Consider the following 25,534-nt stretch of genomic DNA (forward strand, 5'->3'; position numbering starts at 1 on the left):
CTCTTTTCTGTCCTCACCTCCCACTTCCCTCCCCTTTACTGACATCAGCCACACTGCCTTCCCAGAGGGGTCCTGCCTCAGGGCCTTTGCATGTGTCCTTTCCTTTGCCTACACCACCCCTAATCCCCAATCATATGTGACTGTGTCCCTCTTATTTTTCTTTCATTGCTCAAATTTCATCTTTGCCAGAGGTCTGTCTGTCCACCTTCATATTGACTCCCCACCCCCTCCAAGGCACTCACTTTGCCTAGTTATTGTCTTAGCTCCTGTCACAATTTGACTTTTTCATTCATTGTTTTGCTTATTGTCTGTCTCCCCCACTGAGGCTATAAGTTCCCTGAGGGCAGAGAACGAGTCCATCATGTTCGTTTCCAGGTTCTCTGTCCCTAGTACAGAAGCAAGCATTTGCTGAACGATGAATGAATGAGTAACTGAAGGATAGCCCCGTACACCCGGGCACTCACTCTTCTTTTCGGACCTTTGCCACTGGAAGTCCATGCTCTCCCTGCCCTCACCGTGCCGGGAGGACCTTATCCACTTCCCTCAGGCTCTCTGAGCGGACCAGTTAGAAATTCCAGCCGCTGAACCCGGCCCTGCCCAATTTTCTCCTCTCCATCCTCTGCCACCTCCTGTCCTCTCCTCTGAGAGGCTCCTTCCTGAGGGGAAACTGAGAGGATGCTGTGAGCCAGGGCACGCTCTAGAACCTCAGGTCATTCTAGTTAATCCTCATACAAAAATGTCTCACCCATAGGATGATAAATGATACATACCTGTGTTCATGAACACAGAAAGATGCCGCTGCCAGTGCACTGTTTTAATAGAGGATATATATGTAAAATTATACACAAACATTTCTCTAAGCATGTACACAATATACGTATGTGCAAGAATGTTCACCAAAATGTTACCATCTGGATCATAGGAGTTCCTCCTTTATTCTCAGTACTTTAAAATTTTACAGTTTCCTATACCGATTAAGGATTTCTTTAACAAAGAGAAACAAAAACAATAAGCAAAAAAAAGGTCAGAAAAACAAACTAAAAATCCCCCAACTCCAGCCCACCAGAAAAAAAAAAATGGACCCAAACTATGAGCAAACTAACGGTCCCTGTTAAGCCGCAGGTGCAGTTCTGAGCCCCCGCCGACGGCAGCGAGGGCCGCGCAGCCACTCCACAGGCGGAGGCACAAACCTGCCCACGCACAGCGCCCTAGAGACCGAATCCGCAGGCGCCTGCAAGTTGGGGAAGCAATTAAATGAGAATGTAGCAAACATGCAGGCTGCGAGGGGAGGCGTTCTCACCCCAGCAAGAGGGGTGGTCCTGGGGTCTTCAAAGGGCACCGGGTCCAGGCGTGCTGGTGGGCACACTTCAGGCCTGGGTGAGAAGGGCTTGGACACTTGGCGTCTCCCACGGGCTGCTCATAAAAGCATCCCAGGCTGCTCTCCCAGGAGGGAGACGGGACGGAGCAGAGGCGGGGGGCAGGGCGCAGCCGGCCATGCGCGCCGCCTCCATCTTCCGTCCGACCCTGCTGCTCTGCTGGCTCGCCGCCCCCCGGCCAGCCCAGCCCGAGACGCTCTTCCACAGCCGGGACCGCTCAGACCTGGAGCCGTCCCAGCTGCGCCGCGCCAAGCCCATCGCCGACCTCCCGGCGGCGCAGGTAGGAGGAGCCCCGAGAACAGCATCACGCCCATGCGCTCACGGGCCCACGTTCATGCACACACGCACACACACCTCGGGGGGGGGGGGGTGGGAGCTCGCACAAATAACCAGTAAACACGGAATATAATGCTTCACAACACAGGTAAATACACAACGTGAATACAAGTATGCATCACAGCATACAAATGTCCAGCGTCCCTGTTAGCTGAAACAGACAGATGGTGTAGATCAACGCTCCTGTCTAGTGTGCCGTCAGGCCGTGCATTTCTTCCCGCAGCGGTTCCTGTCCAAATACGGCTGGGCCGAGGCGCCCCCCGAGTCCCGGGCTCCCAGCCCCGAGGGCCCCCCGCGCGCCGCCCTGGCCGAGGCCGTGCGCAGGTTCCAGAAGGTCAACGCGCTGCCGACCAGCGGGGAGCTGGACGCGGCCACCCTGGCGGCCATGAACCGGCCGCGCTGCGGCCTCCCCGACACGCGGCCCCCGCTGCAGGCGGTGGGCCCCGCGCCCGGGACCCCCACGACCCCCGCGGCCCGGCGCCCGAGGGCTCGCGCCAAGCGGTTCCTGCAGGCGCTGCTCCCCGAGGATCCCCCGCCTGCTGGGGGCCCCCGGGCCTTCTCCAAAAAGACCCTGACCTGGAGGCTGCTGGGGGAGGGCGTCAGCAGCCAGCTGGCCCTGGACGAGCAGAGGTACATCTTCAGACTGGCCTTCAGGATGTGGAGCGAGGTGATGCCGCTGGACTTCCAGGAGGACCTCACCGCCCCCGGAGCCACGGTTGACATAAAGCTGGGTTTTGGCCGAGGTGAGAAGGGCCAAGACTTTGAGGCCACCTGGGGGCTCCGCTGGCAGACTGCTCCTCCCTGCCTTCCCTCGCAGCCTGGGGTCAGGCCCAGGTAGCATAATGGGAGCCGCAGGTCAAACAGGCTGACTGGGGTCACCCCACCCTGGCCTCCTGCAGGCCTGTCACCTGCAGAGTGGTGGCACCAACCCACCTCCTGGGGTGTTCTTGGATGGCACCTGTCAGGGTGTGGGCATCTTGTAAGCCCTCTGGAGATGTTGCTTTATTACAACTCGCTGCGAAGAGGACAGGCGTGTCAACCTGCACAGAGCCCAGAGCGGTCACACGGGGACATTAATGTGAGTCCCTCTACTTGTCTCAGAGCAGGTCAGCCCAGTGAACTTTGCTCACGAGAGCTCAGCGTGCTCATCAGAGCACAAGTAAACCAGGCCTCACTTGGCGCCTCCCCCCTCCTCCTGAGGAGAAATAGTGGCCTGTAGTCTACCGACCTGAGCCAGTGGATGGGGTGGGCTTCACCCAGCCCCCCACCTCTTAGCTGGGTGGGTTTGGACCAAGTAACTTCTCTGCAGCCCCATCTGGGGCCTAGGGGTGCTGGTCTCACTGGGTTAACCTCCCAATGCGAGAAATACACAGGGCATAATTTGTTGAAAAACTATACAAACGTAGGGGGTGTGACCATCAGGCAGCCCCACCTTCATTTCATGAGAGCTCAGCTGTTAGGACCCAGCTCAGATCTTGTCTCCTCATAACCTCCCCCACTCCCTGGCAGAGTGGAAGAGCCTCCCTCCTCTGGGCTCCCACAGCACTTGGTACAGCTCTGTCTGTAACCGTCTTTAGACTTTCTGACACAGTGTTCACACACAAACTGTGTCTCGTGTGCTCCTAGCATTGAGGAGTGGATCCAGGAGTTGTGGCTTCTGCTACTGGACTACAAGGCCCTCGAGGCCAGAACCCTACCGGTGTCTGTGTTCCCAGGACAGGGAGGTAAGGGGTCTGTGCAGTGGGCACGCTGATTCACCTGGACTGCCTCCCTCTCCCCTCGCCAGGCCGGCACCTGGGCTGTCCTTGGGTTTTCGATGGCAGTGGGCAGGAGTTTGCACATGCCTGGCGCCTGGGCGACATTCACTTTGATGATGACGAGCACTTCACACCTCCCACCAGTGACTCGGGCCTCAGCCTTCTCAAAGTAAGTGGTCTCCTGCTGCTCAGAGTGACGTGGCCGAGGGCAGAGCAGCGTGAGCTTCTCCAGGGAAGTGTCCACCCCGCTGAGAAGGTTCCCCCATTCTCACCCTTCTCCTGAATGAGCACCCCTGCTCTGGAGGCACAGTCCCACCCTCTGTGATGGGATGGGACCTCCTGGTGCTCAGACACCCAGGGCTGCCACTGCACCCATGGTTTGTGTTCGCTTCCAGGTGGCCGTCCATGAAATTGGCCATGTACTTGGCTTGCCTCACACCTACAGGACAGGATCCATAATGCAGCCAAATTACACCCCCCAGGAGCCTGTGTTTGAGTTGGACTGGTCAGACAGAAAAGCAATTCAGAAACTGTATGGTAAGACTGTTCTGGGAGAGAGCATCCTCAGAGCTCACAGGGGGCACCCAGGATTCCAAAGCCTCACTGGACCCACTCACTCCTCACTGGGAGGCTGGCCCTCCGGGAGCACAAAATAATACAAATGCACTGCAGCCCAGAATATCTGCCTTCCAGCTCCGTGATGCTTGTTCTCTTAGTGAAAGGTGGCCATGCCCGGACTGTAGCCATGGGTGGAGAGAGCGCCCACTCCCGTGGAGATTCCCTCCTGCGTCCTCTCTTTCTCACGCTACATTATATTCCTGGGAGGAAGGAGGAGAACACCGTGGCTTTCTCAACACAAGTGGGCCATCCAGGCCGTGGCATCCCATGAGAGCTACAGGAACTGGAAGCCACTGAGGAAGCTTACTGTAATCCCCAGGCAAAGAAGAACGTAGTCTTGCCAGGATAAGCTTTAACTTCTGTTTAATGGTTCAGGCCAGCGTGCTAGTGGCTACTTAGTTAACTGAAGTGATTAATGATTTAGCACAGAGGCCGAGGGGAACGGAAGCTCCCCCTCCACTATTCCATTTAAAACAGGGACCATCCCCATTTCTGTTCTACTCAACTGTCTTGTGGTCGGCACTCAGCATCTTTGGAGAATAACAGATGCCGACACATTTATTTCCCTTGGTGGAAATCTTACTGTTGTGTGTCCCCAGAACCAAACTTCTTTGCTCTAATAGAGTCAGATCAGCCATTAAAAGAGGCATTAGCTCTATTTAGGGGGATCATATAACTAGCATCCAAATTGAGACACTTGGTGGGAGTGCAATTAATAGTGAAGCCAGAAAACTCACGTGAGCCAGGGCTGTCACAGGCCATGGGGTCCCTCCAACTGCCGCTACTCAGCCAGGGAAGGCCAATCTCATGTGGTATCTTGCTTTAAGACGTTTTAATGGAAAACTCCAGCTTTGCAGTTGTCTCTATGCAAGTCACACATGAAAGAAGGAACAGTTGGTTTTTGCACCAGGTGACAAGTGGCTAGACTTTTCTTTTTATTTATTTATTTATTTTTGAGGAAGATTAGCCCTGAGCTAACATCTGCTGCCAATGCTCCTCTTTTTGCTGAGGAAGACTGGCCCTGAGCTAACATCCATGCCCACCTTCCTCTACTTTATATGTGGGAGGCCTACCACAGCATGGCTTGCCAAGCAGTGCCATGTCCGCACCCAGGATCCGAGCCAGCGAACCGCGGGCTGCCAAAGCAGAACGTGCACAGTTAACCCTTTTTCTTTTTTTTAAGGTTCATGTGAAGGATCATTTGATACTGTGTTTGATTGGATTCGCAAAGAGAGAAACCAATACGGAGAAGTGATGGTGAGATTCAGCACGTATTTTTTCCGCAACAGCTGGTACTGGCTTTATGAAAATCGAAACAACCGGACTCGCTATGGGGACCCTATCCAAATTCTCGTTGGCTGGCATGGAATCCCAACACAAAACATAGATGCTTTTGTCCACATCTGGACGTGGAGAAGAGATGAACGTTATTTTTTTAAAGGTAGAGGTGCTTATGGATGGCTGTATTTCTTTTAGTATCCAAATGCATTCAGAACATTCAGAATTTTGAGCCCCCACAGGGAATCTGTTGTAATGCTCTTGCAGTCACCTACTGAACTCCTCTCTGCTCCATCAGACCATAGGCTCTGTGAGCATGGGGGTCGTGTGATCGCTGCATCTTTTTAAGAATGCACTGAATGCATCAAGTGAACGAATGAATGAGTGAGTGAATGAATGGCGCTAGGCACTGGGTGGTTGCTAAAGACCTATAAGCAAGAGCCCTCCCTTCAGAAATTTTAGTCTGATTCTGAAGAGCAAAACCTTAGAAGCCTCACAACAGGAGAAGTATGTTTTGAAGCAGAATGAGCAGACCAGGTGATCGCTGCCACCTGGAGTCAGATGGGGGCGCCACCTAGGAGTCCGGGCTTGACTCAGACTTGAAGGAAGGCAGGACGTGGACTGCCCAGGAAAGGACACGGGGGTGATGTGTGTGATGGGGGAGGCGGTGCTGCGGTGAGTGCGGGTGGTCACACTCAGAAGCGGAAGCAAAGCCTCAGAGCTGGGCGTGAAAAAGACGGATCTGCAGGAGAGCCGAGCCCAGGGCGGTGTGGCAGGGCGCCCGCACGGGGCAAGAGGAGCTTGGGAAGACAGGGCCAGCCCAAGCCCCGGAGAGCCGGGAAGGCCGGGGACAGGGGTGGCGCATCCTCCCGCAGGCAGCGGGAACAGCACTTCCTGAGCAGGGAAGATCAGGGTTGCGTGGGGAGGTGGAGCTCAGCTGAGGGGGGCCTGGTGGTCTTGGGACCACGCAGAGAATGCAGGCCTGGCGTGTTCTTGCTGCTGCTGCCCCTCGCTCACAGGCCGCTGTGCCCAGGCTCAGGCCCGTGTCCCGGAGGCAGGCTGCCTTTGCAAACCAAACGCGTGGAGCCTAATCACAACTGTGGTTTTGCGGGACTGCTTTTCTTCCCCTTCCCGGAGCTTGTTCCCAGAGAGGAGTGGGGTGCACTGGCTCTGCCTCAGTCCCAGCCATATAGCCATATTGCTTTAAATTGCTCAGAAAGAGTGAACAAGGCAGGAGCCAAAGTGAAAGAATGGTGCATGCAAATTTTGCCATAAGAAACCTGTGTATAAATCTGGTCTCAGTGTCTCTGCTCATCACACAAAAGACTATTTTAGTTCAGTTCCAGGAAGAAATCGCCTCGGGTGGACTGTTATAGCGAGGAGCTTTCCGAGTTGGAAGCGCATCTTTCAGGCGTTTAAGAAGTCCCGAACTAGAATTAGTATTGGCAACACTCAAAGAATCTTAGTTACAGAACTAGGTCATCATGCGGGACTGCTGTAACACAGCTGTATTTTATTCTTGGAGCATAACAAACATCTTAAAATTTAACTTGCTGTGAATACTTTCAATTCAAAACACATTCCAGCTAGCGTGAATTGCACCTCTGGTGGGACATCCGTCACGCTGTTCTCAATAGCAAACCTTCCCAAATATACTGAATACTCGCTTGCTAAGGAATGTGGCCACTTGTGATGTTCTGTGAGTTGTGAACACAAAAGGATCTAACTCAGTGGATTTATTCTACTGTATGCTGACAATATGCCAGATATTCAGCATTAGGAACTAATAAGGAAAGCTTAGAATAATGCTGTGCTGTTTCAGAGCATGAAATTAGCATTTGGACCTTGAAGTGAAACAGAGCAAAATTCCAAGATGTTATTTCACAGGGCGGGGCTAAGTCACTGGGTGGCACTGGGGAGTCCCTGGCTGTATCCCTGGGCCCACCTAAGCTGGCTGAATTTGGGTGAGTTGCTTCAACTCTCTTCACTCCCGTTTCCGCATTTGTAAAATAGGGCTGGTGGTGGAACTAGATGATTCTAAAACCCTGGAAAAAGGCAGAATTTAATAATAAGTATCATAATTTTTTTCTGCAAAAAGCGGGCTTATATCAATGAGGCTGGGAAATGATTCAGGACAGCCCATGGACCCTAACATGCAGAAGGATGATCGTTAAACTACAAAGGAAGAGAAGGAAAATACGATGCTTATGTGAAAAAGATCACGTGGTTTTTGGTGTTTTTTGATTTCCATGAGTGCCAATGGCCTGGGGTGAGCTGTGAAAGGCAACCTGCATTCTAACTGCAGCAATGATGTGTAAGAAAAATGGATTCCTGGGGTCAAATCTAGAAGTAATTCAAGATCTGGGGAATCAGTGATTTGAGCGGAGGTGTCAGTCAGATGCCGCGAGTCCTGCTTTTTCCTGGACTCACAGTGGAACGTCACGGCTGGCTGGGATCGTACTGAAAGCTGTCCTGTTTGTCGTGTCCTGTGATTTAACAGTAATAAACCACATTAAAATTTGTTGCTTGGCTCTCAGGAAATCAATACTGGAGATATGACAGTGACAACGATCAGGCCCACACGGAAGATGAACAAGGAAAAAGCTACCCCAAATTGATTTCAGAAGGATTTCCTGGCGTCCCAAGTCCCCTGGACACTGCCTTTTACGACCGAAGAAAGCAGTTCATTTACTTCTTCCAAGAGTCCTTTGTAAGTAGACGGCCTGCCTGCTGGGGCTGCTTCTGTCACCCCTAATTGAAACTGCTCGGACGGCCAGTTCTCAGCTGAAAGCTGTTCTCATTGCCGCAGCCCTACACTGCAACGCGGCTCCTCCCATCATTTGGAAAATTATTAGGGACTTCAAGCCCAAAGAATGTGGTGCAGAGCCACAGATTTACTTACCTCATTGCTATAAATTAACCTCAAAATCAATGATTTTCAAAAAAGCCAGTCTTACTTTATTTGCTTTGCAGGTGTTTGCATTTGATGTCAATAGAAATCAAGTACTTGATTCTTATCCAAGGAAGATTATGCAAGTTTTTCCAGGAATAGAGCCACAAAACCATCCTTTCAGAAATATAGATTCAGCTTACTTCTCCTACACGCACAACTCCGTTTTCTTTTTCAAAGGCAAAGCATATTGGAAAGTCGTTAATGACAAGGACAGACAGCAGCACCCCTGGCTTCCTTCAAATGGCCTATTTCCAAAGCAGTCCATCTCAGAGAAGTGGTTTGACGTTTGTGACGTCCATGCCTCCACCCTGAACATGTAATGAGGAAAACAGGCAAATGGAGAGACTCAAAGGATTTCTCTTCTAAGACAAAGTCTGATTTCTTTTACAAAGAAAACAAACCAGATTTTTAGTAACCAAAGCGAAGAGGGCTCCCTAACTTAAAACCCCATGGAAAAAACAATACTTGAACTTTTAAAATACTGATTTAACAGTCAATTGCTCAGTCAAAAAAATAATTCACTAAATAATTTTTACAAATTTTTTAGGAAAGGTTAAAAAGAAAAGGAATCCTGAGGAATACCTGTCTTTGCTTTCTCTTCTCTCCAGGGTCCTGTAGCCATGTTCCTGAAACTGTCCCTCTGCCCACCAATTTCATGGATAGGTGGGAAGGCACCATAGCCATGGGGTCCACTCATAGGAGATGCCACCTGCTATGGGCATGGAAATGTTCCTGCATGAAAACCTGGAGATTCAAGGGAAAAGGCCACAGAATTCAAATTAACCACTCCAAAATCCCTGTCATAATTTCTATTTTTCTAGTACTTGACAGTGTACAAAAGGTTTTTTCATGTATTTCTCTCTTGATCTTCCTAACCCTGTCAGTGGCAGGCCAGATACTAGTGTGCACATTTCTAGTTGAAGAAACTCAAGTTCACTAGCTGTGTCCTGCCCAAAGTCAAACGCAGTGGCCGCTCTTGGTCGTACTCCCCTCCCTCCAGCCCGCGGCCCTGGCACTCTCTCCATTCCTGCAACGCTCTCTTGTCTGAGTACAGGCCTGCCTCCCAAACGGTCCTGAACAGAACAGCTCTCTGGCTTGCTAGAATTCCTATCATGGGCTCCTCCCCCTTCAAAGCAGGAAACACTTTATATGGCAGCTTATTTATGATCTGAGGGCTAACAACTAAAATAAGACTCTTGAGCGAACTGGCTAACTTTATTTCCCCTATGTCAGTTCTCTCTCCGATAGGCACTGCAGCCCTTTAACTTTCACATAAAGGAGCTATTGCCTTTCTTAACACAAACCCCAAGGGCTACATAACGATGGGGACAAAATTTGGGCCTGAAACTGAGGAAGACTCAGTGGTCTCAATGATGAGGCTACAAGCACCAGAGTTCTTCTGGAGGGACAGCTAAAACAGAAGCGCTTTAAGCAGCTTTCATTTAAAATCAGCATGTTACAAAAACTTTTTAAAAGGACTTTTTTCCCCCTTGTAGGACAAACTTTCGTATTATTGTTTTGACAAGTGAAGATGGCTATAATTTATATCTTCTTGCTTAAAAACAAATTCTCCTCTTGACTGAAAGCTGTTCAGTCAAAGACAGAGGCTAGAAGGCAGGGAACTCTAGTATCTAACCCCAGCTTACTTCTGCGTAAGTAGAAAATCGTTTTTGAATTCATTAATCCAAAATTAGATATAATCAATGGAAGTGTCTGGGTGTAACAGGCAGAGTGAAGACAGTGTTATTCTGTGTGTGCTTGCTGCAGGGGGGAACAGAATGAGACATTGCTGATTTTGTACAACTGCTTTACAATTTAGTCAAAACTTTAAATGCTTAGATGATTAATTTTTGAAAATTGATGCAAATCTGTCCTAAGGACAATGCAAACTAAATAGCAAGGAAGTGGACAAATGGCAAGAGAGAGTTCTGCCAAGCTATGACAGATGTCAACTCACTGTCAAGGAAAATACCTGACGGTCTCGGTGTCCGAGAAAGCAGTTTGTGAAAGTTCAGCTTAAAACAGATGTATTCCAGACAATTTTCTAGTACAGTTCAGATTCCTGCAGAGGTGTGGCTGTCAGTCAACCTGCAGGATCTGCACAGTGAAAATGACCTGCCGACACAGTCAAGGAGGTCATTGGCAGCACTTCCTCCTGCACTCAGGACCAGGCCAGCAGACTTGGAGGCAGGCCAGCTCTTGTCTACAGAGGGTCATGCATATAAATCCAGACCGTCCACCTGACAGGAAAGAGCATGCTTCATTTATGTCTTACCTTTTCCTTTTTTTTTTTTCTTCTTCTCTCCAAAGTCCCCCAGAACATAGTTGTATATTCTAGCTGTAGGTCCTTCTGCTTCTGCTATGTGGGATGCTGCCTCAGCATGGCTTGATGAGCGCTGCTAGGTCCACGCCCAGGATCTGAACCCACAAAACCTGGGCCGCTGAAGCAGAGTGTGCGAACTTAACCACTCGGCCACAGGGCTGGCCCCTATGTTACCTTTCTTGAAACTGAGATTATTAACTATGACAGGACAAATACAGCATTGTACACTGTGGGCACTGGAGAAAACAAAGTATGTTTGTATGCAACTGGACAAAAGCCACAAAGCAGCAAGTAATAGGGGTAATATGCTAGTGAGAATTTAGTGGATGGCAGGATTTTATTTTTAATGTTTTAATCTTTACTTTGTAAAATTTATTAATTCAACCAGTTCAAATCAAAACTCGAAAAGAATGTAAAATGGAAAAATACAAAGACATTTTAAATAAATAATTTATTTATTCAAAATAGTTTTCTTACCTTATTCACAGTTTCAAGTTTAAAATGAAAAAAAAAAAGTAGTAGTACCTATTCTTGATCAACTGTCATACAAAGTCACAGAAGAGCAGACCCTTCAGAACATGCACTACATACCAAGAATTGGACAATGGCTAGTCTTCGAAAAATCCTGTACTGAAGCTTAAAAAGGGCAGCCTTCTTTCTGTGCAATTTAGAAGGGAATGGATGTACAGGAAGTTTCTTTAATCCACTTGAACCACTAAAATCATTTGGATAAAAGTTCCCTTGGCTAAAGTAACATTTACCCAAAATAATTATATCTTAAACCCATGTAGCTTAACATACTTGAAAAATATTTAAAAGTGTAATTGCATCACAGCAAGTGTATTAATATTGAGGTACCACATACTTCTGAAAGAAAGAAACGCTGGGAGCCTTAAGTCTGATTCTGTTTTAGCACTTCAGATGAGAAGACAAAGAACTCAGCCATGATGTGTCTGTCATGGGAAATGAGAACTCTGTTTCCACTGCTGTGCCTGTTTTAAGTGGATATTTCCCTCATATTTAATGAAACGAAGCACCAAATGGATAACCTAGCCCCCAAGTGCAGAAGGCACTGACAGCATCTCCGTGGCTGCAGCCCTGGGTGTGAGTCACTGAACGGCACCACCACTGCCACGAGCAAGCTGATCCAGCAAATGGATGAGAAGGTCGATTCTTTCCAAAAGAGTTGCGTTTTTGTTAGCAGTAGCTCTCAAAAGCTGGGAGTAAATTTGCTTGTTGGTTTTGAGGACTACATCTTCTTCAATGTTACTGCTGGGTTAAAAAAAACAAAACAAAGGAGAGGTAAAGTGAACAGTGATGCCCACCAACAGTTCAAGAAAAGATCCAAAACAACAGCGAAGGCCCAGCTGTCACTTTCCACAGGGAAGCAGGTGTTCCATTAATGCCTATTCCATACCGACCTTCTGGCATCTATTACTTGTAAGCCTGTTTTTAGACATTTATTTAATACATCAATTAAAACCAATGTTCATTCTTTTTACAAATATCTGAGTGCCTACTATGTACCAGGAACTACTCCTGGCAGTGAGCAAAACAGACCGGAAGTCTCTGCCTTCATGGAATCTGCATTCTATTGAGGTAGGAGCTGGCGGAAGACATGCATTAAACAAGAAGAAAACAGAGAGGTGACATCAGTATCATGGTGGAGTGAGCTCTTCCCTTAGTCTCTCCCCACTAAGACATAACAAAAAGGACATTCACAAACCAACAGAGCACATTCACACAACAGACATCTGAGAGACCCACACAACCATACATCTGAAGGTGGAGGTGCTGGATCCCTGGGAGGAAGTAGAAGGAGGTAAGGGGATCTCCTCTCCCTCCCCAGCAGTGACCAAGGGCGCAGGACCACGCACAGCTCTGAACTCTGTGGAATGCCTTTACTCTCCAAGTGGCCTACCAGCCATGGGAAAGCACCACACAAAGGAGGCTTGGCTATTGCAGGGGTGTCTTCTTCAAGCCAGCACCCCAGGAGGGCAGACAGTGAGGGCAGAGCAAGAACACCCCCAGGATCATGCACGTAAAAGAAAGCGCCCCTCCTCCCGCCCAGTGCTCAGCTCAGCCAGTGGGCCAGAGCAAAGGACCCCGCCAGAGCGCATGTACATGTGCTTGTAAAGCAGGAGTGGCAAGTAGTCAATTGCAGACAGGCTCTGTCAGCATAGATTCCAAAGGACAGGCACAGACACCAGGGATCACAGCAGGCTCAGAGTATGGCTCCTGACCCCCGGCCCCCAGTGGCGGCAGGTGGAATCTGACACCAGACACTATCACTATGTGAAGCACAAATCGACCCCATCAAATAGAATGAAGAAATATATTAATACTCCAGACTGGAAGGAAAATGACGAGCACCAAGAAATCAATCCTGAAACCACAGAAATTTACAATCTAAATGACAGAGAATTCAAAATAGCTATCATAAAAAAAACTCAATGAGTTACAAGAAAATTCTAAAAGTTCAATGAAATCAGGAATAAAACTAATGAACACAGGGAATTCTTCATAAAAGAGACGGAAATTATAAAGAAAAACTGATCAGAAATGTGGGAGATGAAAAACACAATGAATGAGACAGAAAACTCTGGAGTCCCTGAATAACAGGGCTGATTTCGGGGAGGACAGAATTAGCAGTCTGGAGGACAGAAATATAGAAATGCTTCAGGTGGAGGAGGAGAGAGAACTAAGACTAAAAAGACATGAAGAAATTCTCCGAGAAATAGCCTACTCAATTAGGAAATGCAACATAAGATTATAGGTATTCCAGAGGGAGAAGAGTGGGAGAAAGGAGCAGAAAGCTTGCTCAAAGGAATAGTAGCTGAGAACTTCCCAAACCTGGGGAAGGAGCTGGAATTACAAGTAAAAGAAGTTAACAGAACTGCTAATTACATGGAAAAATATCTTCTCTATGGCATATAGTAGTAAAACTGGCCAAAGTCAATGACCAAGAAAAAGTACTAAGGGCAGCAAGGCAGAAGAAAATAAGTTACAAAGGAACCCCTATCAGGCTATCAGTGGATTTCTCAACAGAAACCTTACAGGTTAGGAGAGAGTGGAATGACATATTCAAAATACTGAAAGACAAGAACTTTCAATCAAGAATACTGTATCCAGTGAAAATATCCTTCAGATATGACAGAGAAATAAAAACTTTCCCAGATAAACAAAAGCTAAGGGAGTTCATTGCCACAAGAGTCCCTTACAAGAAATGATCAAGAAGCCCTCATACCTGGAAAAAAAAACCAGAAAGGGTTTACAAAGCCTTGAGCAAGGAGATAAATAGGCAGACAAAATCAGAAAATTGCAACTCTCTATCAGAACAGATTAGCAAACAATTATAACATTAAGCTAAAGGGAAAGAAAATATCAAAAATAACTATAATCTTATCATTTTAACCTCAAAGTCACAACACAAAACAGAATAAGCTGTGACAACGATAAGAAGGTGAAGAAGAAAGGGATAGAAACTGCTTAGACTAAGGAAGAGGCTATCAGAAAATGGACTATCTCATCTAAGAGATTTTTCATACAAACCTCATGGTAACCACTAAACAAATCATCAGAACAGACACAAATGATAAATAAGGAGAAAACTGAGAAGACCAACATAGAGAACTGCCAAACTGAAATGGCAGTCCAAAATACACACGACAAGAAACAAGGGAAATACAGAACAACCAGAAAACTAACGATAAAATGGCAGCATATATATATATATATATATATACACACATATATATACATATGTCTCTCTCTCTCTATATATATATCTCAGTAATCACTCTAGGGGCTGGCCCTGTGGCCAAGTGGTTAAGTTTGCACACTCTGCTTCGGTGACCTAGGGTTTCGCCAGTTCGAATCCTGGGTGCAGACATGGCACTGCTCATCAAGCCATGCTGAGGCGGCATCCCACATGCCACAACTAGAAGGACCCACAACTAAAAATACGCAACTATGTACTGGGGGGTTTAGGGAGAAAAAGGAAAAATAAAATCTTTAAAAAAAAATCACTCTAAATGTAAATAGATTGAATTTTCCAGTAAAAAGACACAGAGTGGTAAGATGGATTAATGAACAGGACCCAACAATATGCTGCATCCAGGAAACACATCTCAGCTCCAATGACAAACACAGGCTCAGAGTGAAGGGATGGAAGACAACAGTCCAAGCTAAAGGCCAAACAAAAGAAAACAGGTGTTGCCATAGTTATATCAACGTAGACTTCAAGATAAAAAAGTCAATGAGAGAAAAGGGAGGCAGTATATAAGGATAAAAGGGACACTTCCTCCAAGAGGACATAACGCTTATAAATATATATGCACCAACACAGGAGCACCAAAATACATAAAACAACTATTAAAAAACCTAAAAGGAGATATTAACAGCAACCCAATAATAGTAGGGGACTTCAACACCCCACTTATATCAATGGATAGATCATCCAGACAGAAAGTCAACAAGGAAATAGTGGAATTAAATGGAAAACTAGACCACATGGACTTAATAGACATACATAGAACACTCCATCCAAAAACAGAAGAATACACATTCTTCTCAAGTGCACATGGAACATTCTCAAAGTAGACCATATGCTGGAAAACAAGACAAGCCTCAATAAATTTCAGAAGATTGAAATCATATCAAGTATCTTTTCCAAGCATAATGCTATGAAACTAGAAATCAACTACAGGAAAAAAATCTGGGAAAGTGACAAATATGTGGAGACTAACCAACATGCTACTGAACAACCAATGGATCATTGAAGAAATTAAAGGAGAAATCAGAAAATATCTGGAGATAAATAAAAATGAAAATACGCCATACCAGCTCACATGGGATGCAGCAAACGCGATTCTAAGAGGGAAATTTATAGCAATACAGGCCCACATTAACAAACAATAAAAATCGCAAATAAACAATCTTAAACTACACCTAACGGAACTAAAAAAAGAAGAACAAACAAAGCCCAAAGTGAGCAAGAAGGAAATAATAAAAATTAGAGAAGAAATAAATTAGACTGAAACCAAAAAAAAAGTAGAAAGGATCAATGAAACTAAGAGCTGGTTCTTTGAGAAGATAAACAAAATTGACAAACCCTTAGCCAGACTAAGAAAAAAAGAGAAACCAGACTAAGAAAAAAGAGAAAAGGCTCAAATAAAATTAGAAATGAGAGAGGAGAAACTACAATGGACACCACAGAAATACAAAGGATTATAAGAGAATACTACAAAAAACTATATGCCAACAAACTGGACAATCTAGAAAAAAATGGATAAATTCTCAGACTTATACAACTTCACAAAACTGAATCAAGAAGAAACAGGGAATCTGAATAGACCATTCACAAGTAAAGACATTGAGACAGTAACAAAAAATAAGAGTCCAGGACCAGATGGGTTCTCTGGGGAATTCTACCAAACATTCAAAGAAGATTTAATACCCATCCTTCTCAAACTATTCCAAAAAACTGAAGAGAATGGAACACTTCCTAATACCTTTTATGAGGCCAACATCACCCTGATACCAAAGCCAGACAAGGACAACACAAAGGAAAATTAGCTAATATTGCTGATGAACACAGATGCAAAAATCCTGAACAAAATATTGGCAAACCGAATACAGCAATACATTAAAAGGATCATACAACATGATTAAGTGGGATTCATGCCAGAGACACAGGGATGGTTCAACATCCTCAAATCAATGTGATACACCACATTAACAAAATAAGGAATAAGAACCACATGGTCATCTCATAGATGCTGAGAAAGCATCTGACAAGATCCAGCATCCATTTCTGATAAAACTCTCAATAAAATGGGTATAGAAGGAGAGTACCTCAACATAATAAAGGCCATATATGACAAACCCACAGCCAACATCATACTCAACAGGGAAAAACTGAAAGCCATCCCTCTGAAAACAGGAATAAGACAAGGGTGCCCACTCTCACCACTCTTATTCAACATAGTACTGGAGTTTTTGGCCAGGGAAACTAGGCAAGAAAAAGAAGTAAAGAGTATTCAAAGGCAGTGAAGAAGTGCAATTCTCGGTGTTTGCAGACGACATGATTTTATATATAGAAAACCCTACAGAATCCATCAGAAAACTATTAGAAATAATCAACAACTACAGCAAAGTTGCAGGACACAAAATCAACTTACCAAAATCAGTTGCATTTCTACACTCTAGTAATGAACTAACAGAAAGAGAACTCAAGAATACAATTCCATGTACATTTTCAACAAAAAGAATAAAATACCTAGGAATAAATTTAACCAAGGAGGTGAAAGACCTATAAAATGAAAACTATAAAGACATTACTGAAAGAATTCAATGATGACACAAAGAAATGGAAAAATATTCCATGCACAGGGATTGGAAAAATAAATATAGTTAAAATGTCCATACTACCTAAAGCAATCTACAAATTCAGAGCAATCCCAATCAGAATCCCAATGACATTCTTCATGGAAATAGAACAAAGAATCCTAAAATTCATATGGGACAACAAAAGACTCTGGATAGCTAAAGCAATTCTGAGAAAAAAGAACAATGCTGGAGGCATCACAATCCCTGACTTCAAAATATACTACAAAACTATAGTAACCAAAACAGCATGGTACTGGTACAAAAACAGGCACACAGATGAATGGAACAGAATAAAAAGCACAGAAATAAAACTACACATCTATGGACAGCTAATCTTCAACAAAGGAACTAAGAACATAACGGAGAAAGGAGAGTCTCTTCAGTAAATTGTGTTGGAAACTGGACAGCCACACGCAAGACAATGAGAGTAGACCTTCGTCTTTGGCCATACACAAAAACTAACTCAAAATGGATTAAAGACTTGAAGGTACCATGTGAAAAACCATAAAACTCCTACAAGAAAATATAGGCAGTACACTCTTTGACACTGGTCTTAGAAGGATCTTTTCGAATACGTCTACTCAGGAAAGGGAAACAAAAGAAAAAAATAAACAAATGGGACTTCGTGAGACTAAAGAGCTTCTGCAAGGCAAAGGAAACCAGGAACAAAATGAAAAGACAACCCAGCAACTGGAAGTAAATATTTGCAAATCACATATCTGACAAGGGGTTAATCTCCAAAATATATAAAGAACTCACACAATTCAACAACAAAAAAACAAACAACCCAATCAAAAAATGGGAAGAGGAGATGAACAAACATTTTTCCAAAGAAGATATACCGATGGCCAACAGGCACATGAAAAGATGTTCAACATCACTAATCATGAGGGAAATGCAAATCAAAACTACACTGAGGTATCACCCTACACCTTTTAGAATGCCTATAACCACCAAGACAAACAATAACAAATGTTGGAAAGGATGTGGAGAAACGGGAACCCTCATCCACTGCTGGTAGGAATGCAAAGTGGTGCAGCCACTATGGAAAACAGTATGGAGATTTCTCAAGAAATTAAAAACAGAAATACCATATGACCCAGCTACTCCATTACTGGGTATTTATCCAAAGAACTTGAAATAAACAATTCAAAGAAACTTATGCATCCCTATGTTCACTGCAGCATTATTCATAATAGCCAAGAAGTGGAAGCAACCCAAGTGCCCATCAACTGATGATTGGATAAAGATGTGGCATACATATACAATGGAATACTACTCACCCAAAAATAAAGATAAAATTGTCCCATTCGCAAAAACTTGGATGGACGTTGAGGGTATTAGGTTAAGCAAAATAAGCCAGAGAGAGAGAGACAAACACCATATGATTTCACTCATATGTAGAAGATAAACTAACACATGGACAAAGAGAACAGATTAGTGGTTACCAGAGGGGAATGGGGTTGGGCAGTGGGCATAAGGGGTAGAGGGGAACATATATATGGTGACGGACAAATAATAATGTATAACTGAAATTTCACAATGTTATTATGACCTCAATAAAACAAAACAAAACAAAAAAACAAGAAGAAAACAGAGTGTGAGATGATATATGCTATGAAGAAGATACACTGGAGACAGGCCAGGGCACGGGGAAGCTCTCCAACATTTCACGTTTCCTCCATTCTCCATGCCCAGGCTGAGGACCCTCAGACAGGGAAGGAGCACATGTTTAAAGCAACTGTGGGCTGGCTTTCCCTGGGGTAGAATCATGCAGGACTGGAAGCACGGACTTCTGACTCACAGGAACTACTGCACCTCAACGTATCTAAAACGTCAGTGGAACTTCTGTGTGAAGAATGCCCCCCAGCTGGAGGGGTCAAGACAGTACTCCATTTAAAAACTGTTTCAACAAAAACTTAAGTTTGTAGTTTGTTCTGAACATGTTCCCCCACAGAAGAGATCAATGGATTATGTTTATGTTACTAGTGGAAAAGACTAGTAATCACATGGCAGTTCATTTCTAGCATCCTTTTTTAAAAAAACGAGTCCAGATGTAATTCAGACCTCTGGCCACACATGACCAGGTAACAGCTGACACTGGGACTCATGAGAGTGTGGATGACCACATCTGAGCCACACAAAAACCCTGTCACCACAGAAGGGCAAGGACTAGTATTCGTGTTGTACAGACATAAAAACTAAGGCCTAGAAGGGTTAAAGAATTTGGATCAAGGTCAAAACACTCCATTTTCTGACTTCGAAGGCTGTGCTCTTGCCACTCGCCAGTATGCATGTTTCCTACCTCTGCCCGAGTGTCTGTCAGGCCTGCAGGGAGCAAACGGGCAGTCTAGAACCTCCCTTTGGCCCACATCAAAGCTCGGGCTGTAAGGAATCTTCCCCCTTCTTTCATGGCTCCACTCATTCCTCCTCAACAGAACCCACCTTTTCTGTACTGTGGCTGGCACCAATGCAGGCCCCGCTTACACACCTCTCTTGAGAGACCCATTTCTCCTCTCCCTCTTATTTCTACTTCTTTCATCAGGCAAATCTCCTCCTCTCTTCCCCTCAACACTACCCATGGCACAGCAAAAGTGACTGTTCAAAATGCATTCACTGTCTGCAATTTGGGCCTAAGATGGCTATGTTTTAGTGTTTTGGAGGTTAACATTCACAATTCATGAAACCTCTGATAACCTTAAAAGAAACTTAAACTCCTACTGACTAATCAAGGCAACAGCAGTTAACAATTAGAAACGGTGTTCTAGCACCAGCCCTCACGGCCTCGTGGTTAAAGTTCAGCGTACTCCACTTGGGCGGCCCAGGTTCAGTTCCCAGGCACGGAACCATACCACTCATCTGTCAGTAGCAATGCTGTGGTGGTGGCTCACACAGAAGAACTAGAAGGACTTACAACGAGGATATACATCTACCTTCTGGGGCTTTGGGGAGGGGGGAAAAAGGAGATTATTACCATTTAGAAAAACCCCACAAAACAAAACAGTGTTCCAAATATGAATGAATCCCCCTGGACAGTGATATCACATTTTAGCTGGATGCCTAAAGATAACTGATGGCTGCTGGGATCACAAATTTAAAACCCTTTGATTTGTTCTGATCATAATTCTGAATCTTAAACCTTCATCTTCCAATTTCTACAAATCATCCCCTTCCTTAACAAACAGCTCCACTGAACCGTGAACTCTACTCAGCATAGGGTTATCTTTTTTCCAAAGGCAATTAACTTACATTCTTCTATTTTCCTGTTTACTAATCTTAACCAAATATTAAAGGTACATAACTGGCTGGGAACAACCCATAAAATCTAAAGGATCTGTTCTCTGCATTATGGTCAAGGGCTTCCCAAACCCTCAGAGATTGCTTCTGTTTTTTCTAGTTTTTCATTATATTAAGCTGCAAAGCCATCAAAAGGTCAAGGGGCTCCAATCTGCTGAAGCAATGAATATTCAAATACAATACAAGAGCACACAGATTCTTAACCCAAAAAGAAAAATACAACCCAACAGACAAAACTAGTGTTTCTAGCAGGACAACCCCAAGGCAGCTGTCATCTGAGGAAGTGCCTGCATTAGCTCAAAAGGGAAACAAAAATTGTTTTAAATTAAATGCATCTTAATTTTCTTAGATTTCATTTCAATTCTTTAAGATTCCAAGGAAATTAAGATTTCAATTACTAAGCTCAGTTTATTCTCCTTTCTTGTTTGCTGGTGGTGGTGGGGAAACAATCAAAACATAAACGTATTATTATTTCCTTTCTTTGGAAGTCTAGTTTTGATTTCCCTTCATTCCAAAAAGGAATGTTCACTAATTCATGGTGAAATAACAGGGCTTGTGGCACACGATGGTTTCCTCTTCACAATAAAAGTACAGATGCTTTCATTTACATATCAGTGAAACATGACAATCACTGACAGTCACTGACTCAGTAACCAGTATTTCTCTATGTTTTGAAACCTGTCAACATATTAATTGTATTAACACAAATATCACATTTAAGTCTTTTAATAAACCTTGAAAAATTAACACAAATTAGCTAAATAAGACTTTATGCATTGCGATATTGTGGTTTATAAGATCTACCTGATCATTTAGATGACCAAAATATATTTCTCATAGATATTTAGCCTTCATCCATGGTTCTTGGCTCACAGGTCCCAAAACCCTTGGAATTTCCTAAGTATTGAGAGTGATTATGTGTCTTCTGTTATGTTGATGAAGGTGACTTTTGGACCTCACCTGATGATCGGACCTGGGGCCAGAACTAGCTTTGTGACCAGAGAATTGGGACTTTCAGTTCCCCACCTCTGATTTCCAGGGAGGGGGGGAGGCTTGAGGTTGCATCAACTGCCAACAGCCAATGATTTAGTTAATCGCGACTATATAATGAAGCCTCCATAAACACCCAAAAGGACAGCTTGTTGCCCTTTTCTGGAGAGCTCCACGAGGACAGGTGCTGCTTTGTTCAAGACCTTGCCCTATGTAGCTCTTCATCTGGCTATTGATTCATATCCTTTAATATCTTTTGAAATAAATCCGTAATCTAGTGAGTAAACGGGTTTTCTTGAGTTCTGTGAGCCATTCCAGCAAATTAATCAAACTGGAGGAACGGGTCCTGGGAACCTTATTTACAGCCAGTCGGGCAGAGCACAGGCAACAAGCTGGACCTGCGGCTGGGGTCTGAAGTGGGGGGCGGTCTTGTGGGACGGAGTCCTTTCCCCGTGGAGCCGGATTTCGTCCCCGGGCAAGCAGTGTCAGGGCTGAGCTGATTCTGTGACACCCTGCTGGCGTCCAAGGACTGCTTGCTGCTGTGGAGAAGCCGCCACACACCCATGGTGGAACTGGGTCCGGGAACCCTTCTCATGTATCATGCATGCAAACTTTAGATTAAAATATTTTTCAACACAATGTTAATAACCTGAATAAATGGAAGGTTAGAGGACCCTCCACTAAAATAAAAATTACTTAGGTCATACATGACTGTTATGAATATAAAAGATACTGAAGACTGAACTATTTACCTGTTAGTCAATTTCTCAAACCACTGATTTGTAAAAATCAATGAATGACTGTTTCTCACATATTTATATTGCCACCTTGTGGAAACAAATGAAAAATTTTTAAATTTACCCACTGCTGCTAACCAGGAAAAGCCGTGAATTTTTCAGCTGTGTGTCACTCCATGCGCTGTCTCCTTTGCCTTTGGCTCTTCAGGAGACAGGTGTATCTGCTGAACTGTGGCACATACATCCACACACCGAGCTGTGTACCAGTAACAGGACACAGAGCAGACACTAAGGATTAACAACGGGGCTGAGTGAGATGGCAATGCACCTAATGCTGAGTGCTCTTCCCAAAGTGCAAGCTCTCCTTATGCCACAGAGATTGATTTGAAAGCAATTATTGGATGAGTTTCTGCTCAGAAGGTAGAGAGCTAGAAAAATATCATTCCCACCCTTATGAGGAAAACAACAATAAAAGGAGGACAAACTACAAGTTCATGACTTTGCTTGAATCCCTCAGAGAGCTGGAGTCGCAGGGCAACCAACTAGTCTGAAAACTAAGGACAGACAGGCCGATACAAGGAGAAGTGGGAAAGTACCCCATTCCCTGGGGCAGACGCCGCCAGACACTGCTAGGAAGAATTCTGCTAAAATAGTTAATGGGTTGGGAGAGGCCAAGTAAGGGCTGGTGAGGGAGTGTGAGGCCCCTGGTGCTGTAGGTAGGGGACAAGTTCACACTGTCTTATGGGTTGAGAAAGGGACCTTCATGGTGTGCAGGCCTACGCAAGGGGAAGAGCTACAGGAGGGGCAGGCAACCCCCTGAACCCTTCCCCATGCAAGGTTAGTGGGAGCGGGCAGAGGGAGACGAAGGCAACAATGTCAGCCTTACGGCACAGGTGACAGCGATGCAGAGAGGAAGGGAGCAGGAAAAACACTCCACTCTGGGAGAGGGGAGGAGTAGTGTAAGGCCACACCCCTGAGACTCAGATACACGGTATCTGCCAAGAGTGAGGCTTATCCAAAACCCCGGGGAGAACTGGCGGACTGCCCTCCCCCCTGTAAGAGGCTAAAAGCCCTGAAGACCAAGTGAGAGTGGAATACGGCTGGGAGAGCTGTAAGGGCGTGCAGATGGCCCCTCTCTGAGTGTCATGCACAGGGAGACCTAGAACTGAAGGGGGAGCAGACGTTAAGAAAACCCTCTGTGCACCTGCTCCAAGCTAAACCCAGGCACTGCTCAAGGAACTTGAAGCCTGTGGTGCATGGAAGGTAACCAGAGCAACAAAAAATCCTGACCACAGCTCAGCTCCAGACTAGAAAAATGAATGCACCCCCACCCCCCACAAAGGCTTATTAGCATGGGACAGGCAAAAAGTTATTCCCCTTAGTCTCGACTGTCCTACATGAGATGTCCAGTTTTCCACAAACAGTTATGAGATGTAGAAAGGCAAAGAAACAACACATGCTGAGAGACAAAGAATCAACAAAACCAGACTCAGATATGACACATATGTTGGAATTATCTGATAGGTGATTTAAAGTATGCTTTTTGTGTGTGTGTGTGTGAGGAAGATTAGTCATGAGCTAACATCTGTTGCCAATCATTTTCTTTTCTTTTCTCCCCAAAGTCCCAGGACACAGCTGTCTATCCTAGTTGTAGGTCATTCTAATTCTTCTGTGTGGGACACTGCCATAGCACAGCTTGATGAGTGGTGCATAGGTCTGCACCCAGGATCCAAACCAGTGAACCCCAGGTCGCTGAAATGGAGTGTGCTAACTTAACCACTTGGCCATGGGGCCAGCCCCTGATAGGCAATTTAAAATGACAACAATTAATATGTTAAAGGCTCAAATGGAAAATGTGGAAAGCATGCAAGATCGGATTGGTAACTTCAGCAGAGAGATGGAAACCATACAAAATAAAGAAAATGGAAATATCAGCAATAAGGAACATAATAACAGAGATAAAGAATGCCTTCAAGAAGTTCAACTGTAAATGACAAAAAACCAAAAGAATCAGTGGACTTGAAGATAGGTTAACAGAAATTACCCAAACTGAAACACAAAAAGACAAAAGGGTGTAAAACACCAACAGAACATCTAAAAGCTGTGGAACAATATCAAATAGTCCAACATAGGTATAACCGGAACCACAGAAAAAGAAGAGAGAATGAAGCAGAAGAAATAAAAATACTGAGAAGGGAAAAAACCATCACAACCCACTGAGGCATATCATGTTCAAACTGCTGGGGGGAAAAAGAAAAGAAAATCTTGAAGGCAGCTCGAGGAAAAAAGGCACATTACAGACAGAAAAACAAAAGTAAGAATAACAGTAGGCTTCCTGTGAGAAAACACATAAGCCAGAAGGCAGGAGTGACATCTTTGAAGCATGGAAAGAAAAAGTCTGTCAACCTAGAATTTGGTACCCAGCCAAAAGACCACCCAAAGTTGAAGGAGGAATAAAGCCTTTCTCAGACAATCAAAATGGAAAGAATTTGGTAGCTGTTGAAGAAAGCTTTTCATGCAGAAATATGATACCAGACAGAAAATGCTTATCTATACAAAGAAGTTAAGAGCACTAGAAATGGAATAAATTAACGTAAAAAATTCCTTGTTCTCTTATTTTTATTGCCCTAAAAGGTAACTATCTAAAGCAAAAATAGTAGTAGTGTATTGTGTGTTCATAACACATGTAAAAGTAAAATGAGTGATAATAATAGGACAAATGATGGGAGGGGAGAATTGGGACTGTCCTGTTTTAAGATCTTTACATGTGAAGCAGTATAATATTGTTTGAAGGTGGCCTCTGATTAAAGGACATGAGCCCTAGGTCAACTACCTAAAAATTTTAAAAGTGGTGTAAATAATAAATCAATAGTGAAATAAAATGGAATCCTAGAAAATGTTCCATTAAGAAAAGGCAGAAAAAGACAAAATAAAATAGCTGGCAAGATGATAGATTTTATCCAACTACATCAATAATTACATTAAATGTGAATGGTCTTAAGATACCAATTATAAGTTTAGATAAAAAAAGCAAGACCGAACTATATGCCATTCTAGAAACTCACTTTTAATATAAATGACATAGCTAGGTTAAAAGCAAAAGACAGAAAAAGATATTAGCCAAAAGAAAGCTGAGTAGCTATATTACTATCAAAAGCAGATATTACATAATAAGGGGATCAATTCTCAAAGATATAACAAGCTTAAATGTGTATACATCTACAGAGCTTCAAAATACAGGAAATAAAATGATAGAACCGAAAGGAAAAATAGATGAATCCACAATTTTAGTTGGAGAATTCAATACTCCTCTCTCGGTAACTGATAAAACAAGTAGACAGAAAGTAAGAATGCAGAAGACTTGAATAATACTATGAACCAACTTAACTTAACTGGCATTTACAGAACACTCTACCCAAAACAGTAGGATACCCATATTTTTCAAGTGCACATGGAACATCTGCCAAGACAAACCATAT

At 44.3% G+C, this 25,534-nt stretch overlaps 2 protein-coding genes and 1 long non-coding RNA gene across 5 annotated transcripts in view; 1 reads left to right on the forward strand and 2 right to left on the reverse strand.

The window, feature by feature from the left end:
* Nucleotides 1–1,416: 1,416 nt before the first annotated feature.
* Nucleotides 1,417–8,785, forward strand: MMP21 (matrix metallopeptidase 21). The gene is made up of 7 exons (XM_044748930.2): nt 1,417–1,656; nt 1,936–2,455; nt 3,499–3,638; nt 3,865–4,006; nt 5,271–5,528; nt 7,903–8,075; nt 8,339–8,785. Exons 1-7 carry the CDS (start codon nt 1,495–1,497, stop codon nt 8,636–8,638), a joined length of 1,695 nt encoding a protein of 564 aa, XP_044604865.1. The 5' UTR covers nt 1,417–1,494; the 3' UTR covers nt 8,639–8,785.
* On the reverse strand, nt 8,492–10,558 carry LOC139039893 (uncharacterized). The gene is made up of 3 exons (XR_011493185.1): nt 10,291–10,558; nt 8,901–9,062; nt 8,492–8,626 (listed from the first exon to the last, which is right to left on the reverse strand). It is a non-coding gene; the product is annotated as an uncharacterized lncRNA (long non-coding RNA).
* A 515-nt stretch (nt 10,559–11,073) lies between these two features.
* EDRF1 (erythroid differentiation regulatory factor 1) overlaps nt 11,074–25,534 on the reverse strand; it is a 48,980-nt gene continuing 34,519 nt past the window's right edge. For 2 of the 3 annotated variants that reach the window (XM_014832086.3, XM_070481077.1), the window contains one exon: nt 11,074–11,913. In XM_014832086.3, the coding sequence (XP_014687572.1) occupies nt 11,751–11,913 (163 nt within the window). In that variant the 3' untranslated portion in view covers nt 11,074–11,750. The remainder of the gene's footprint in view (nt 11,914–25,534) is intronic. The other variant, XM_014832088.3, reaches the window with a different exon arrangement.

Source organism: Equus asinus, chromosome 2 (genome assembly GCF_041296235.1).
Source record: "Equus asinus isolate D_3611 breed Donkey chromosome 2, EquAss-T2T_v2, whole genome shotgun sequence".
NCBI lineage: Eukaryota > Metazoa > Chordata > Mammalia > Perissodactyla > Equidae > Equus > Equus asinus.